At 40.7% G+C, this 15772-nt stretch overlaps 1 protein-coding gene across 4 annotated transcripts in view; it reads left to right on the top strand.

Annotated features, from left to right (window-relative positions):
* The window catches only part of PRTFDC1 (phosphoribosyl transferase domain containing 1), a 92812-nt gene that overhangs the window by 60068 nt on the left and 16972 nt on the right, over positions 1-15772 (top strand). For all 4 annotated transcript variants that reach the window (XM_082649162.1, XM_082649160.1, XM_082649161.1 and 1 more), the window contains one exon: positions 14524-14589. In XM_082649162.1, the coding sequence (XP_082505288.1) occupies positions 14524-14589 (66 nt within the window). The remainder of the gene's footprint in view (positions 1-14523; positions 14590-15772) is intronic.

The raw sequence follows: 15772 nt of genomic DNA, 5'->3' as shown, positions 1-15772 counted from the left end.
TCTTAGAGTTTTATAGTGTCTGGCCTTACATCTAGGTCTTCTATCCATTTTGAGTTTATTTTTGTGTATGGTGTTAGGGAGTGTTCTAATTTCATTCTTTTACATGTAGCTGTCTAATTTTCCCAGCACCACTTATTGAAGAGGCTGTCTTTTCTCCATTGTATATTCTTGCCTCCTTTATCAAAGATAAGGTGACCATATGTGCATGGGTTTATCTCTGGGCTTTCTATCCTGTTCCATTGATCTATATTTCTGTCTTTGTGCCAGTACCATGCTGTGTTGATTACTGTAGCTTTGTAGTATAGTCTGAAGTCAGGGAGCCTGATACTTCCAGCTCTGTTTTTCTTTCTCAAGATTGCTTTGGCTATTCAGAGTCTTTTGTATTTCCATAAAAATTGTGAAATTTTTTGTTCTAGTTCTGTGAAAAATGCCATTAGTAGTTCGATAGGGATTGCACTGAATCTGTACATTGCTCTGGGTAGTACAATCATTTTCACAATGTTGATTCTTCCAATCCAAGAACATAGTTTATCTCTCCATCTGTTTGTATCATCTTTAATTTCTTTCATCAGTGTCTTATAGTTTTCTGCATACAGGTCATTTGTCTCCTTAGGTAGATTTATTCCTAGGTATTTTATTCTTTTTGTTGCAATGATATATGGGAGTGTTTCCTTAATTTCTCTTTCAGATTTTTTATCGTTAGTGTATAGGAATTCAAGGGATTTCTGTGCATTAATTTTGTATCCTGCTACTCTACCAAATTCATTGATTAGCTCTAGCAGTTTTCTGGTAGCATTTTTAGGATTCTCTATGTATAGTATCATGTCATCTGCAAACAGTGACAGTTTTACTTCTTTTCTGATTTGGATTCCTTTTATTTCCTTTTCTTCTCTGATTGCTGTGGCTAAAACTTCTGAAACTATGCTGAGCAATTAGTGGCAAGAGTGGGCAACCTTGTCTTGTTCCTGATCTTAGAGGAAATGGTTTCAGTTTTTCACCATTGAGAATGATGTTGGCTGTGGGTTTGTCATATATGGCCTTTATTGTGTTGAGGTAGGTTCCCTCTATGTCCACTTTCTGGAGAGTTTTTATCATAAATGGGTGTTGAGTTTTGTTGAAAGCTTTTTTCTATATCTATTGAGATTATCACATGGTTTTTATCCTTCAGTTTGTTAATATGGTGTATCACATTGATTGATTTGCATATATTGAAGAATCCTTGCATTCCTGGAATAAACCCCACTTGATCATGGTGTATGATCCTCTTAATGTGCTGTTGGATTTTGTTTGCTAGTATTTTGTTGAGGATTTTTGCATCTATGTTCATCAGAGATATTGGCCTGTAGTTTTCTTTCTTTGTGACATCTTTGGTTTTGGTGTCAGGGTGATAGTGGCCTCGTAGAATGAGTTTGGGAGTGTTCCTCCCTCTGCTATATTTTGAAAGAGTTTGAGAAGGATAGGTGTTAGCTCTTCTCTAAATGTTTGAAAGAATTTGCCTGTGAAACCATCTGGTCCTGGGCTTTTGTTGTTGGAAGATTTTTAATCACAGTATCAATTTCAGTGCTTGTGATTGGTCTGTTTATATTTTCTATTTCTTCCTGGTTCAGTCTCGGAAGGTTGTGCTTTTCTAAGAATTTTTCCATTTTTTCCAGGTTGTCCATTTTATTGGCGTATAGTTGCTTGTAGTAATCTCTCATGATCCTTTGTATTTCTGCAGTGTCAGTTGTTACTTCTCCTTTTCCATTTCTAATTCTGTTGATTTGAGTCTTCTCCGTTATTTTCTTCATGAGTCTGGCTAATGGTGTTTCAATTTTGTTTATCTTCTCAAAGAACCAGCTTTTAATTTTATTGATCTTTGCTATCATTTCCTTCATTTCTTTTTCATTTATTTCTGATCTGATCTTTATGATTTCTTTCCTTCTGCTAACTTTGGGGTTTTTTTGTTCTTCTTTCTCTAATTGCTTTAGGTGTAAGGTTACGTTGTTTATTTGTGATGTTTCTTGTTTTTTGAGGTAGGATTGTATTGCTATAAACTTCCCTCATAGAACTGCTTTTGCTGCATCCCATAGGTTTTGGGTCATCGTGTTTTCATTGTCATTTGTTTCTAGGTATTCTTTCATTTCCTCTTTGACTTATTCAGTGATCTCTTGGTTATTTAGTTGCATATTGTTTAGCCTCCACGTGTTTGTATTTTTTACAGTTTTTTTTCCTGTAATTAATATCTAGTCTCATAAGGTTGTGGTCAGAAAAGATTCTTGATACAATTTCAATTTTCTTAAATTTACCAAGGCTTTATCTGTGACCTAAGACATGGTCTGTCCTGGAGAATGTTCCATGAGCACTTGAGAAGAAAGTGTATTCTGTTGTTTTAGGATGGAATGTCCTATAAATATCAATTAAGTTCATCTTGCTTAATGTGTCATTTAAAGCTTGTTTTTCCTTATTTATTTTCATTGTGGATGATCAGTCCATTGGTGAAAGTGGGGTCCCCTACGATGACTGTGTTACTGTCGATTTCCCCTTTTATGGCTGTTAGCATTTGCCTTATGTATTGAGGTGCTCCTATGTTGGGTGCATAAATATTTACAATTGTTATGTCTTCTTGGATTGATCCCGTTGATCATTATGTAGTGTCCTTCTTTGTCTCTTGTAATAGTCTTTATTTTAAAGTCTATTTTGTCTGATACGAGAATTGCTACTCCAGCTTTTTTCTGATTTCCATTTGCATTGAATATCTTTTTCCATCCCCTCACTTTCAGTCTGTATGTGTCCCTAGGTCTGAAGTGGGTCTCTTGTAAGCAGCATATGTATGGGTCTTGTTTTTGTATCCATTCAGCCAGTCTATGTCTCTTGGTTAGAGCATTTAGTCCATTTACATTTAAGGTAATTATCGCTATGTATGTTCCTATTACCATTTTCTTAATTGTTTTGGGTTTGTTTTTGTAGGTCTTTTCCCTCTCTTGTGTATCCTGCCTAGAGAAGTTCCTTTAGCATTTGTTGTAGAGCTGGCTTGGTGGTGCCGAATTCTCTTAACTTTTGCTTATCTGTAAAGGTTTTAATTTCTCCATCGAGTCTGAATGAGATCCTTGCTGGGTAGAGTAATCTTGGTTGTAGGTTTTTCCCTTTCATCATTTTAAATAACTCCCTTCTGGCTTGCAGAGTTTCTGCTGAAAAATCAGCTGTTAACCTTGTGGGGATTCCCTTGTATGTTATTTGTTGCTTTTCCCTTTCTGCTTTTAATATTTTTTCTTTGTATTTAATTTTTGATAGTTTGATTAATACGTGTCTCAGCATGTTTCTCTTTGGGTTTATCCTGTATGGTACTCTCTGTGATTCCTAGACTTGTTTGACTATTTCCTTTCCCATATGAGGGAAGTTTTTGACTATAATCTCTCAAATATTTTCTGAGACCCTTTCTTTTTCTCTTCTTCTGGGACCCCTATAATTCCAGTGTTGGTGCATTTAATGTTGCCCCAGAGGTCTCTGAGACTGTCCTCAATTCTTTTCATTCTTTTTTCTTTATTCTGCTCCGTGGTAGTTATTTCCATCATTTTATCTTCCAGCTCACTTACGCATTCTTCTGCCTCAGTTATTCTGTTATTGATTCCTTCTAGAGTAGTTTTAATTTCACTAATTGTGTTGATCATCACTGTTTGTTTGCTCTTTAGTTCTTCTAGATCCTTGTTAAATGTTTCTTGTATTTTCTTCATTCTGTTTCTGAGATTTTATATCATCTTTACTATCATTATTCTGAATTCTTTTTCAGGTAGGTTGCCTATTTTGTCTTCATTTATTTGGTCTTGTAGGTTTTTACCTTGCTCCTTCATCTGTAACATATTTTATTGTCGTTTCTTTTTTTTTTTTTAATGGGTGGTGCTGTAGTCCTGTCTTACTGGTTGTTTGGCCTGAGACGTGCAGCACTGGAGTTTGCAGGCAGTTGAATAGAGCTGGGTCCTGGTGCTGACATGCGGACCTCCAGGAGGCCTCACTCCGATTGATATTCCCTGGGGTCTGACGTTCTCTGTTAGTCCAGCAGTTTGGACTCGGAGCTTCCACCACAGGAGCTCGGGCCCAACCTCCAGCCTGGGAACCAAGATTCCGCAAGCTTGGCACGTGGTGAAGACCATGGTGAAGACCGCGTATGACACCAGCCAGGCTGATTTCTTCACCTGTTGAAACTACTACCGGATCAGTGATGGGCACTGGTCTTTACCACCTTGATGACAAGGACCACACTTGTGAAAGGATGTCACTCAAAAATGGACCCGGAGGAGAAGAAATGGCAGCTCTCACTGGGTTCACTCTTGGTGTTGTACATTCTAATGGGTTTAGATAAATGTGTAATAGTATGTATCCATCACTATGGTATCATAGAGTATTTTCATGACCCTAAAAATCACCTAAAAAATGTGCTCTGCCTTTTCATCTCTTCCTCCCCCTGAATCCCTGGCAGCTACCAATCTTTTTACTGTCTCCGTAGTTTCACCTTTTTCAGGAAGTCGTTTAGTTGGAATCAAACAATATATACCCTTGTCAGATTGGCTTCTTTCACTTAGTAATATGCATTTAAGCTTCTTTTCATGGCTTGACAGCTCATTTCTTTTTAGTGCTGAATAATATTCCATTGTCTGGATGTATCACAGTCTGTTTGTCTCTTCACCCACTGAAGGATATCTCGGTTGCTTCCATGTTTGGCAGTTGTGAATAAAACTGCTCTAAACATCCAGGTGCAAGTTTTTCCTTAATTCTTTTTTTTTCAGTTTTAATATTTTTTATTGAAGTATAGTTGATTTACCATGTCACATTAATTTCTGCTGTACAGCAAAGTGATTCAGTTATACATATATATATACATTCTTTTTAAAAATATTCTCTTCCATTATGGTTTATCATAGGATACTGACTGTAGTTCTCTGTGCTGTACAGTAGGTCCTTGTTGTTTATCCATTCCATATATAAAGGCTTACATCTGCGAACCCCATTCTCCCACTCCATCCCTCCCCCAACCCCTTGGCAACCACCAGTCTATTCTCTGTCCGTGATTCTGTTTCTGTTTCATAGATAGGTTCATTTGTGTTGTATTTTAGATTCTGCATGTAAGTGATATCATATAATATTTGTCTTTCTCTAACTTACTTCACTTAATATCATAATCTCTAGTTGCATCCATGTTGCTGCAAATGGCATTATTTCACTCTTTTTTATGGCTGTAGTATTCCAGTGTGTGTGTGTGTGTGTGTGTGTGTGTGTGTGTGTGTGTGTGTGTGTGTATGTGTGTGTTTGTAGATCTTCTTTATCCATTCCTCTGTCAATGGACATTTAGGTTGTTTCTATGTCTTGGCTACTGTGAATAGTGCTGCTATGAACATAGGGGTGCATGTATCTTTTTGAATTATAGTTTCCTCTGGATATATGCCCAGGAGTGGGATTGCTGGATCATATGGTGATTCTGTTTTTAGTTTTCTGAGGAACCTCCATACTGTTTTCCACAGTGGCCAGCGTGCAGGTTTTTGCATGCCCCGAAGTGTTCGATTCCGCAGGTAAGTACCAAGTAGCGCAATGGCTGGATCACACCTCATAGGACGTCGTTAGGATTCGTGTAAGCAATGGCCCTAGCGTAGCGCCTGGCACTCAGTGAATGGTTCTCAGAGTTCGTCTTGCCCCTACTGTGTATGAGGCCCAGGGCAAGCGAACAAATGGAGATTCCCATAGCATATACCTAAATAGGTAAGGTTCTGAAACTTTACAGCCTTGTCCGTGGCCAGGCTCACGTTTCTAGCCAGATCACCTGAGCTGGAGGCTGCAGGAGCGGCGCTCACCCCTGCAGCCTACAAGCCCGAGCAGAGCCGTGTACCTGCTAGGCAGGGTGGGGCACCAGTTGGGCCCAGGACCAGCTCCTGGATGGTGACCGAGTCTGCCTGAACCCCTCATGGGACTGGCCGGGTTAAGCTTTCCAGGGAGTTGGGGAAGCGAGATTCTTCATGCCTCTCTTTTCCAACTCAGATGCCTCGGAGACCCTACTTCCTGAGCAGAGAGGCGGGAGGGAACAGTTATCTGGGGAGCCCAGCCTCTGAGGCACCTGCTTTGGGTGATTTAGGGCCACCTGGAAAATAGACCAGTGCCTCTTTGTCTGGCTTCCCAAGGGAGGCCACCACCACCTGCCCCACCACAGATTTGGCCCTGTGAGGGTCAGGGGTGGGAGGAAAAGCCCAGTTCAGCACACATGTCCCTATTGCATAATTCTCATTAGCTCAAACTATTCCAGAATTCTCCCCCAAAGCTTCCTTTTAAGACCAAAAAGAAAAAAGCAAATGTCTTTGTGTTTTGGTATTTGTGATGTGCAAGACCTCTGTTGCCTGGCTCTAAGGCTGGCCTGGCCCATTGCGATGACAAAATGAGACTTCATTCTGCAGGCATGGGCAACTGCAGAAATATTTTGAGCTGAGAAGTCACACGAGGAAGCAGAACCCTTTGGACCCAGAGTACAATTGGGTGGGAGCAAAGCAGATCCAGTCTAATGCCAGAAAGCAATGTGTGTTTTGGAGGTCTCCCTGGCGCAGGATGTGCCACCAGTCCTCTCCCTTGGCCCTTCCTGTCCACCGTCCCATCCCCTGGCAATCTTAAAACAGGTCTGTGAGAGCTGGCTTAAGATTTCTTTACTGTTCAAAAATAATTTCCATTTGGTTCTTTTTTAAAAGTTATAATTATGAATCTCCCCTGGGTTATCTAGGGAAAAAAAAATTGTGTGGAGAAAATGACCTTTCAAGAAATAGTCACCGGGCTTCCCTGGTGGCGCAGTGGTTGGGAATCCGCCTGCCGATGCAGGGCACGCGGGTTCGTGCCCCGGTCCGGGAAGATTCCACATGCCGCGGAGCGGCTGGGTCTGTGAGCCATGGCCGCTGAGCCTGCGCATCCGGAGCCTGTGCTCCGCAACGGGAGAGGGCACAACAGTGAGAGGCCCGCGTACCGAAAAAAAAAAAAAAAGAAATAGTCACCACTGGGATATGGTCATCCACATTTGAAAACGTAGATTTTACTGAAGTCCTTTGGGGTCATTGAGTTGTGTCAAGGGTTCAACTTGTTTTTCTTTCTGACTCATAATTTAAAAACATAATTTAAACCAAAACAACAAATCCATACCGAGGTTTAAAACAGAAGGATATCCTGCTTCAAGGTTTCAGAGTCCATGTAAAGCAAAGTCACCGAATCTGTTTTTAAACTGAGTTTCCTCTTTCCTGGGGTCTTTTATAAATAAATGGAAGTAAAGGTCCATTTTCTTCCTTCTACTCCCTTTTTCCTTTTTCTTGGTGACCCTTTATTATTCCTACCAGCCTATAGCTTCTCATCATTGTGGTCGCTTCTTCTGACCCAAGATTGCTTTATTTCTCATAAAGAAAAGAGCTTTTCTCTGTTGGGTGGGGATTACTCTGAGCTAACCAGTACTCCTCTTAGAGACTGGGTGGTGTGGAATACCAATCACAATAGAGCAATAAATCATTGTCATTACACAGAAGGCCATTTTGTCCTTGAATGAAGTCTCATCCTGCTTGCAAAGTTACACACCAAATTCGGGAAATACAAAATGTATGTGTTCTTTCAAATGACCTAAATTGTACATGCTAACATATACATATTTTTTTCTGGGTTAAAATGCTAGTTTGGCTTTAAAATGTATCATTTACTAATCATGAAATGAAAGACTGATATTAACATAACTTACTAATTCATATTTTCATAATTTTCATGTTCAGAATTCACATGGATTTTCACATTTAGATTTTTCAAAGTACCGAGAAGGCTCTTTGATAACTGAGATAATAAAACACTAGTAATAAGAAGAAAGAAACATAGTTTGGGTGGGAATCATTCAGACATCACAGAGGAGGTTCTGTATTCTTTCAGTCTTCCCATCTTGCAAGTTACTCAAGTCAGTTTCATTTGTGCCCCTTTCAATTGAGCTTTACAGATATTTTCTCATGTGTTTGTTTATAGTTTTTATTTTTTCTCTGTCTCTATTGGGCAGTAAGCTCCCTCCGTCTCCTGGACAGCTGCAGAAAGAACTTAAAGCAAGAGAAACCAAGTGCTGCCTGAGAACACTTAGTGTCTCCCATGGGTAGAGGAAGAAGTATTAAAACTATAGCAAACACATGTACACAGATGCTTCAGTGTAGCTCAGCAAACACTGGATGCCACAATGTGCCAGCCACTGGGGGTGCAGTTAGGATGCAAATAAAGCTGTTTGTGCTGAAGTCCTCATGCCATTGGCAATTGCTGCATTCACAGAAAATTCCCGTTGGACGTGGTCTATTGACATGCAGACATGCATAGAGCGTTATAGGGACACATCACGTCCAGGGGACTCCTGGAAAGCTTCCTAGAAGAGATGACGCCTGAACTGAGTCTTGAAGGAAGAGTAGGAATTAGTCCTGTGAAGAAAGATGGGGAGGTGTGATGGGAGCAACCACGAGCTAAGACATGGAGGAGGAAGCAGTACGTTGTGTTCCGGGAAGTCTAGGGTCTCATGCAGCACAGTGATGCGTGTCCCTCAGTGATGAGTGATGATGTGTCACCACTAAGTTGTCCCTAATAATATTTATCATAATTTGCGAATATTGACTTCTCCTGTAAGTTGGTGTGAAACCTTAGTCAAGGTTCTGTTATTGACAAGTAGTGTAAATCTATTTTAAATTACCTTAAGCTGAGGTGGTGGATTAAAGGAAAGAATTGGGGTATCTCATGATCCCCAAGGCAAAAATGGAGCCAGGCCCGGGAAAATTTTCAGGAAACCAGCCATCCATTCTCTCTCTTTTTTTTTTTTTTTGTGGTACGTGGGCCTCTCACTGTTGTGGCCTCTACCGTTGCGGAGCACAGGCTCCGGACACGCAGGCTCAGCGGCCATGGCTCACGGGCCCAGCCGCTCCGCGGCATGTGGGATCTTCCCGGACCGGGGCACGAACCCGCGTCCCCTGCATCGGCAGGCGGACTCTCAACATCTGTGCCACCAGGGAAGCCCCATCCTCATGTTCTACTACAGATCTTCTGCTGCCATCTTGTAAAGCAATTTCAAGGTTAACTCTTTACTGACTATAAACGGCTCCAACAGAGTACAGACAAGAGCTGATAAGGACAAAAGTGGATCTGAGCATCATCTCCAGGTGGCTTCTGTCTGTTGAGGAGAAAGATGAAAACAGCAGAGTGGAATGATGCTTATTATACCCATGAAATGGTCTACTTTAAAGATTCAGACATCACAGCTTGGGAACTGGGGAGAGGTCACTGAGAAACCCCAAAGGACCATACAACTGAGCTTGTTTTTAATCAAGACTGTAGCCATGATGCAAAGTGGCAACAGAAGGCCATGAGTCCTTCTTAACCACATGCCTCATGGGTGGCTGTCAGCCTCAGAAACCATAACCTCAGAGCACGAGGCATTCACATAGCAGTCGTGTGCTCAGTGAACTGAACGAAGAATCGTCACAAAGTCAATGTTAGGAAACTCAGGTAGATGTGCAAGTTTCTTAGACTAAAAGTAGATGATGAGAAGACAAGGCTTACTTTAGGAACTGCTTATTACACGCCAGGCACTTTTCTAAGTGCTGAATTTGTATTAATTCATTTACTCCTCCCAGTAATCCTAGGAGGTGGGAACTATTGACATACTCTTTTTATAGACAGGGACAGTGGAGCACTGAGAGGTTAAGTAGCTTCCTCAAGGTCATACAACTAAGAGAAGGTGGGGCTGGGACTGGAACCCAGGAAGTCTGGTCCCCAGGGGACCTGGGGACACTGGCTGCCTGTTCACCAGTCACCATGTTCCTTTCTCACAATTCACCCACATAGGTTGTAAGAATGAATTTCTAAACAAAAATGATCCCAGAAACAAATGGATATTTAAATGAACAAGAACTGAAAAGAAGGCAAGTCCATTTCAAAGGAAGAAAATATTGACGTGAGGGTTTTCAAACTTTTTGGCCGCCATCATCTTACCTTGAACCCAGTTAATATAACAGAGATAAGAGGAGCTGCTCTGGGTGAAGCAAGGGACGGGCACACAAGCCACCAGCTCTGACTGCCCTGTGACCTCTACTTTGACCCCAGGCTGCTTAAAGGACTCGGGGACCCACACCCTACCTCAACAGCTGGTTAAAAAGAAAACACTGGAACTGATTCACCTGTCCTTGTTATCTGACTTGGTATCAATGTTAGAGTTTTTGAAAAATTTTTCAACAGTTTGCAACATTTTCATTAGAAGCTCTCCGGTTTCATCATTAAAGCTTCTTATAATGAACTGTTTTGGTTTGGGGTTTGCCTCTCTATCCATTTGATATAGTACTGACGACCTTACTAAGCACAGGAGAAGAGCTGAGAGGGAGGATGAGGCTGAAAAGAAGAGGGAAAAAGCGAAGTTAAGGCATCTGTGGGGGCGGAGCATGTTGAGAAAGCCTTTGCGTGTATAGATTCTGAATGAAGCATGTTGCTCTGACTTTGGAAATGAATGGCTGAGAGAGTGGTTCTTTTGTTTATTTGCTTTCTTTACTTTTCCCCTTCCGGTTCCTCAAAAGGAATTCAGGATATTTATTCTTCCTCGGTTATGTTTTTTCCTAAACATTATCTAAACAGTCCACATTCTCTTGTTTGAGTAGTCACCATACCTGCTGAGCTTTTTTTTTGCACCTGGAGATCAGGTCACCTAAACTAGAAATTTCCAATATATTTCTTTCTGAGGATGCCTGAACTATACGTCAGAGACTTCCTTTGCTGTTTAAATAAATCCACACAACAGCTACCAATATTTCTTTCAAGATGTAGATTTCTCCTAGCCATTTCAGCTTATATATTTTACTACATTAGTATAACCAGGACCCAATTTCTTCTCCATGTTACTCTCAGAGATGTACTGTTACTTCTACCTTCTAGGAATATTGTGGAGGACGGGGGGTGATTAACACAAGAATAACGTCAATTCAGGCAATTCTAGAATTGAACTGGATTCCTTCACTTACTAGTAGTACCTCTTTGGGCAAGTTACTCAGACTCTTGCTGCGTCCAGTTCCTTGTTTGTAAATTGGGGATTAAATAATACCTATTCTGAGCTCTACTGAACCTTAGCAAAATAGATACATTCACCCATATACAGACCTTTCTAGCATATAGAAAAAAAGACAAAGAATCACCCAACTCATATGAGGCTTGTATAACTGGGTTTAAAAATCCACAAAGGTAGCAAAAGAAAGGAAAATTGTAGGTCATTCTTACTTACGAAGATCAGATGAACAATCCCAAAGAAAATAGTTTCAAATCAAAACCAGTGGTGTAAAAAAAAAAAAAAATCAATCCTAGGAATATAAGGATGTTTTTGAACCACTAGAAAAATGTTATGGTTAAACACAGTGAATTGAATGCATTCAGTTAACTCCTTTTTTTCCTGAAACCCCAGCGAAACGACAGTAAAGAAATAAACAAGATATACATATGCCCACAAGGACGAGAGGAAAGGGAGAAGACCTCAGTGGGCAAGAGATGTCAGTGTTGTTTTTTAGGTGATAAAACTGATTAAGGAAGGGCATTGACTCAGCAAAATAGAGAAACTGAAAATCTAAATGTCTATGGAGGCTGATTTCAAAGAGTAGAGAGGAGTCATCAGGTCACAGGATTCCTGAAAGGCTTACTAGTTTGTCACCAGGTTCTTAGAAGGTGGAGTGAGGAATGGTCTGGATGCAGCAAGGCAATGGGAAGCATATGAATGGAGAAGTTGGACCTCTAATTGCCCTTCTCCATCCCAGACATATTTTCCAGAGTCATTAAACCAGGGAGCTCCAGACTCCAGTGTACTAGGGAGGATTGAGGGGTGATTGTTTCCAGGGAGGGAGAGAAGGAAGAAAGAAAGGGAGGGCGGGAGGGAGGAAAGGGAAGAAATCAGTCACAGCTATCATCTACTGAGTGCTTACCATATGCCAGGCTCTGTTCTAAATGTTCTGTGTGTATTAATTCATTTGAGCTTCTTAACAGCCCACCAGATAGGAGAATAAATGTGCAAAAGTAGCCAAGACAACTTTTTAGAAGAACAAAAAATTGGGACTTGCTCTACCAGACACTAAAACATACTAAAAAGCTATAATAATTTAACAGTATGGTTTTGATGCTGAAATAGACATTTTTGGTTAATGAATCAGAAGTATATAGAAATTGATCCTTGCATATTAGAATGAAGGATATGATAAAAATGACATTTCAAACCAGTAGGGAAAAAAATAAACAATTCAATAAATGGTATTAGGACAATTGACCATATACACACTTGGAAGATATAAATTCCAGATGAATTAAGGGCAAATCTAATATTAAAAATATGTTATAAGCTTGGACTAAGTGAGGCCTTCTGAAATAAGACTTGCTTGAAAACACACTAAATGTGTGACTTAGAGCATTGTATTCAGCTTTCTGATGTGTTGTGTTTTTGTTTCTGAATAGAGATGATAATAGTAGAATTATTGTGAAATTTACTCAGATCTAGCAGAGTATAAGTCTCATTTTTTTACATCAAACTTTGTGGTTTAGCTGTTCCATCCAATTCTGCATACCTCAGTCCTCTGGAGACACTGAAATTTTACTTTTCTTGCTGCTATTACCATGTGTGAGTGTAATACACAGAAATTCTCCCTATATTAACTCCTCTTATCTCAGCACCTCTAGAAGTGACAAGAAAATTTTCTCCTTTGACATTTTTGACAAGTTCTCAACCTGCTGACATGACTGCGTGTGAATATATGATTACATACGCCTGTACAAAAACAGGAAAGATCAGCGAATTCTGGTTAGCCTTTGATTTTCTCCTTTTAAGATCAGTTCCCATAAGAAGAAAATTATTGGTTTTATCTAACTTATGGGCCACTTCAACCATTGTCTCCACTCCTTTGCAGTAAGGAATGAATGCTTTCAAAGTGGAAGTAAGAACGTTTTAAGGTCTTTTTTTTTTTTTTCTCTTGAGCAGTAAGGTAAAAAAATAAAAGGCTGCTTCATTGGTAAAACTGTTATATTGGTTGGTTGGCTTTTTTTTGTTTCCCTTTCCGGATGACCAGTGCTATGACAAAGTAACTCTAGGTCTAGACTCTCAGTTGCAAGTGACAGAATCCAATTCAAACCAACCCAAGGGAAAATTTCTTTAAGGGAATGAATTGGCTTAAGTAGCTGGAAAGTTCAAGGTTGGTTATAGCTTCGGGCATAGCTGATTTATACAGGTAAGGCCTGGCTCCACCTGATCCAAATGGAATGAACTCTCCCGGGAAAGAAGCAGGACCTTCTTGCCAGAATAAGGGAGAAAAGCAGTGAACTAGCCAAAGCAACAGCTGTCCGCAGCAGTAACCGGAGATGTTTCCTGGTTCAGCACAGTGTACGTCTGGTCCCTCTATTGGTGTCTTCTCACTTAGGTTATTGTTTGGATGAAGGGACTGCAACATCGCAGCAGTCTTGCTTGGTCATGAAACCAGTTGGCTGTAGGGTATCTGCTTTGGTTCCTTTACTGCCTCTTTGCAAGGAGGCCAGAAAACAAGCTGCCTGCTCTCTGTTTCCCATTCTGCCCCCATGTTATTCTGTTGTGATATTTATACTAAGGAACGATCCATATTTTGTTCATTGTGTGTGTGTGTGTGTGTGTGAGTGTGTGTGTGTGAGGTTTAATTGGGACAGGATAATGTCCTGTATATAAATATTGTGAAAAGGAATGCTCATAACCCCTAATAGGATTTGAGTGAAAAGTCTTTTTTTTTTAATTGTAGTATAGTTGATTTACAATGTTGTGTTAGTTTCTGGTGTACAGCAGTGATTCAGATATATATATTCTTTTTCAGATTCTTTTCCATTATATGTTATTACGAGGTACTGTGATAACGTCTTCTGAATGGGGTTCTGGGTCTTATATTCCTGGAACTGCAGTAAGTTCCTAAGGCTTCATCATCCACGTCTGAAGGTCTGACTGTAATAGTTCTTGAGCCTTGGCCTGTTAGAACTGCCCTCAACACCCGATGAGGGATTAGACCAGCGCTGGTAGGGAGTAGAGGGGGTCTCTAACCTCTCTGGGAGCCAGTCTAATTGTTCCCCGCTGCAGGGCTGTAACTGAGGCCCGTTGGCACAGCTGACAAATGCTAGGCCCCTCCTGGGGCTCCCGTAGCCACCCCCTCACCCCAGGGAAGTCCAGGAGCATGACTGTCTCCTCCAGTTCCATCTGTCTCAGAATAGCTTCAGGCACCTTCCATGGTTTTTTTGTCCCAAAATTAGGTTTGCTTGTCCTCTCTCTACTCTTTCCATGCCCTCTCCACACAGCCTCGCCCGCCAGCCATTAGAGTGCTTTGTCTCAAGCACAGTGGCAGGAGAGTGGCTCTTGGTAACCATAGGCAACCATGAATCTGTACCAGCTATTTGTGCTATATTTGTAAGGCGCAGTCTCGCCACTGGCCGGGTAGACAGGGAAACGTGCTTTAAAGGTTTTCTTGTACAGTAAAATGTTGTCTCCCCTTTTTCTTTTAGAATGACCAGTCCATGGGCGAGATGCAGATAATTGGAGGTGATGATCTCTCAACACTGGCTGGAAAGGTTCGTTCATGTAACTATGCTCTGTGTACACTGAGTCATTGAGGTTGCGGGGAAATCAGTGACCTTCATTTCAGGTCAGCAGTGTAGTCCATTTTAGGCACTCTCCCAGGTTTGCTAATTCATGCAAATGGATGTGTGAATCCTTTTAATGATTTCTTCTTTTATAAAACTCTCCTTCTATCATGCTTCCAAGACCTGATGCGAACCGAATCTTTCGTCTCCAAGCTTCCTTGCATTTTGTTTCAGACAACCTCACATTACAAAACCCCTTAGCATTCCTTCTTCTCTTTCCCTTTCTTTTCCTACTCACCCTTTCAGGTACCTTCTGAAAGGGAAGACTTTTCCTTTATTTGCCCGCTTTTCTCCTCTCATCTGTGCCTCAGCACCTAAGCACTTCAGTAAGACATTAAAACAGGTTTGTGGAAATGTTTAAAATTTAGGCAGGGAATAAAAAAAGGATATCTGGATATTTTTTTCATTTTTCAGCACTTTGCCTTTCTTCCCCCCATTAAAAAGAACGTAGCCCAGGAGATTATGAGGCAGACACCTCCGATGTTAATTTGGAGTTCCAAACCTGCCAGTGCTTAATGATAAAGTGAAAAACTGTTTGGATTCTGACATAAATCCACGCATTTGGGAAGGAAGAGTTGTTTCATCAAGCAGATGGTCTTTGTGCAAATGTGATCTGAAATGCAAGTTTTGTCGTGAACGAAAGCGACACAGAATTTGGTTTTGTTCACTTCTGCTGACGTATCTTGTATTCATTATCCCTGAGCAACTTCACTTTCTAAGTAAAACGGATCAGTCTATTATACAAGCTTAATCTCTCATATTTGCGGTTGTTATTGTTTTGCAATGCCCACATGGGGAAAGAAAGAGCAGCCACATTGAATTTTAAAGAAAGGTATAAAGACACTAGGAACACTGCAGAGCCACAAGGACAAACTACAGAACCGCTTACTTCCCTCTCCTCGGAAGATAGCATAGCATCTGAGTGTTAAACTGCTATCTAGTAGGAAATCGTGCCCCGCAGAAATTGGAATTAACTTGTTGGTGTTAATGTATGTGTCACATGGCCACCATTTAATGTTACTACATCAGTGCATAAAATATTATTTGATATTTGAGTATTTTATCCTAGAAAGATAAAATACTCAAAGCAATTTCCAGAAATTCATAACTT

Source organism: Grampus griseus (genome assembly GCF_964374135.1).
Source record: "Grampus griseus genome assembly, chromosome: 2".
Lineage (NCBI taxonomy): Eukaryota > Metazoa > Chordata > Mammalia > Artiodactyla > Delphinidae > Grampus > Grampus griseus.
The sequence above is the reverse complement of the archived record's forward strand: the minus strand, read 5'-3'. Positions and strand labels throughout refer to the sequence as shown.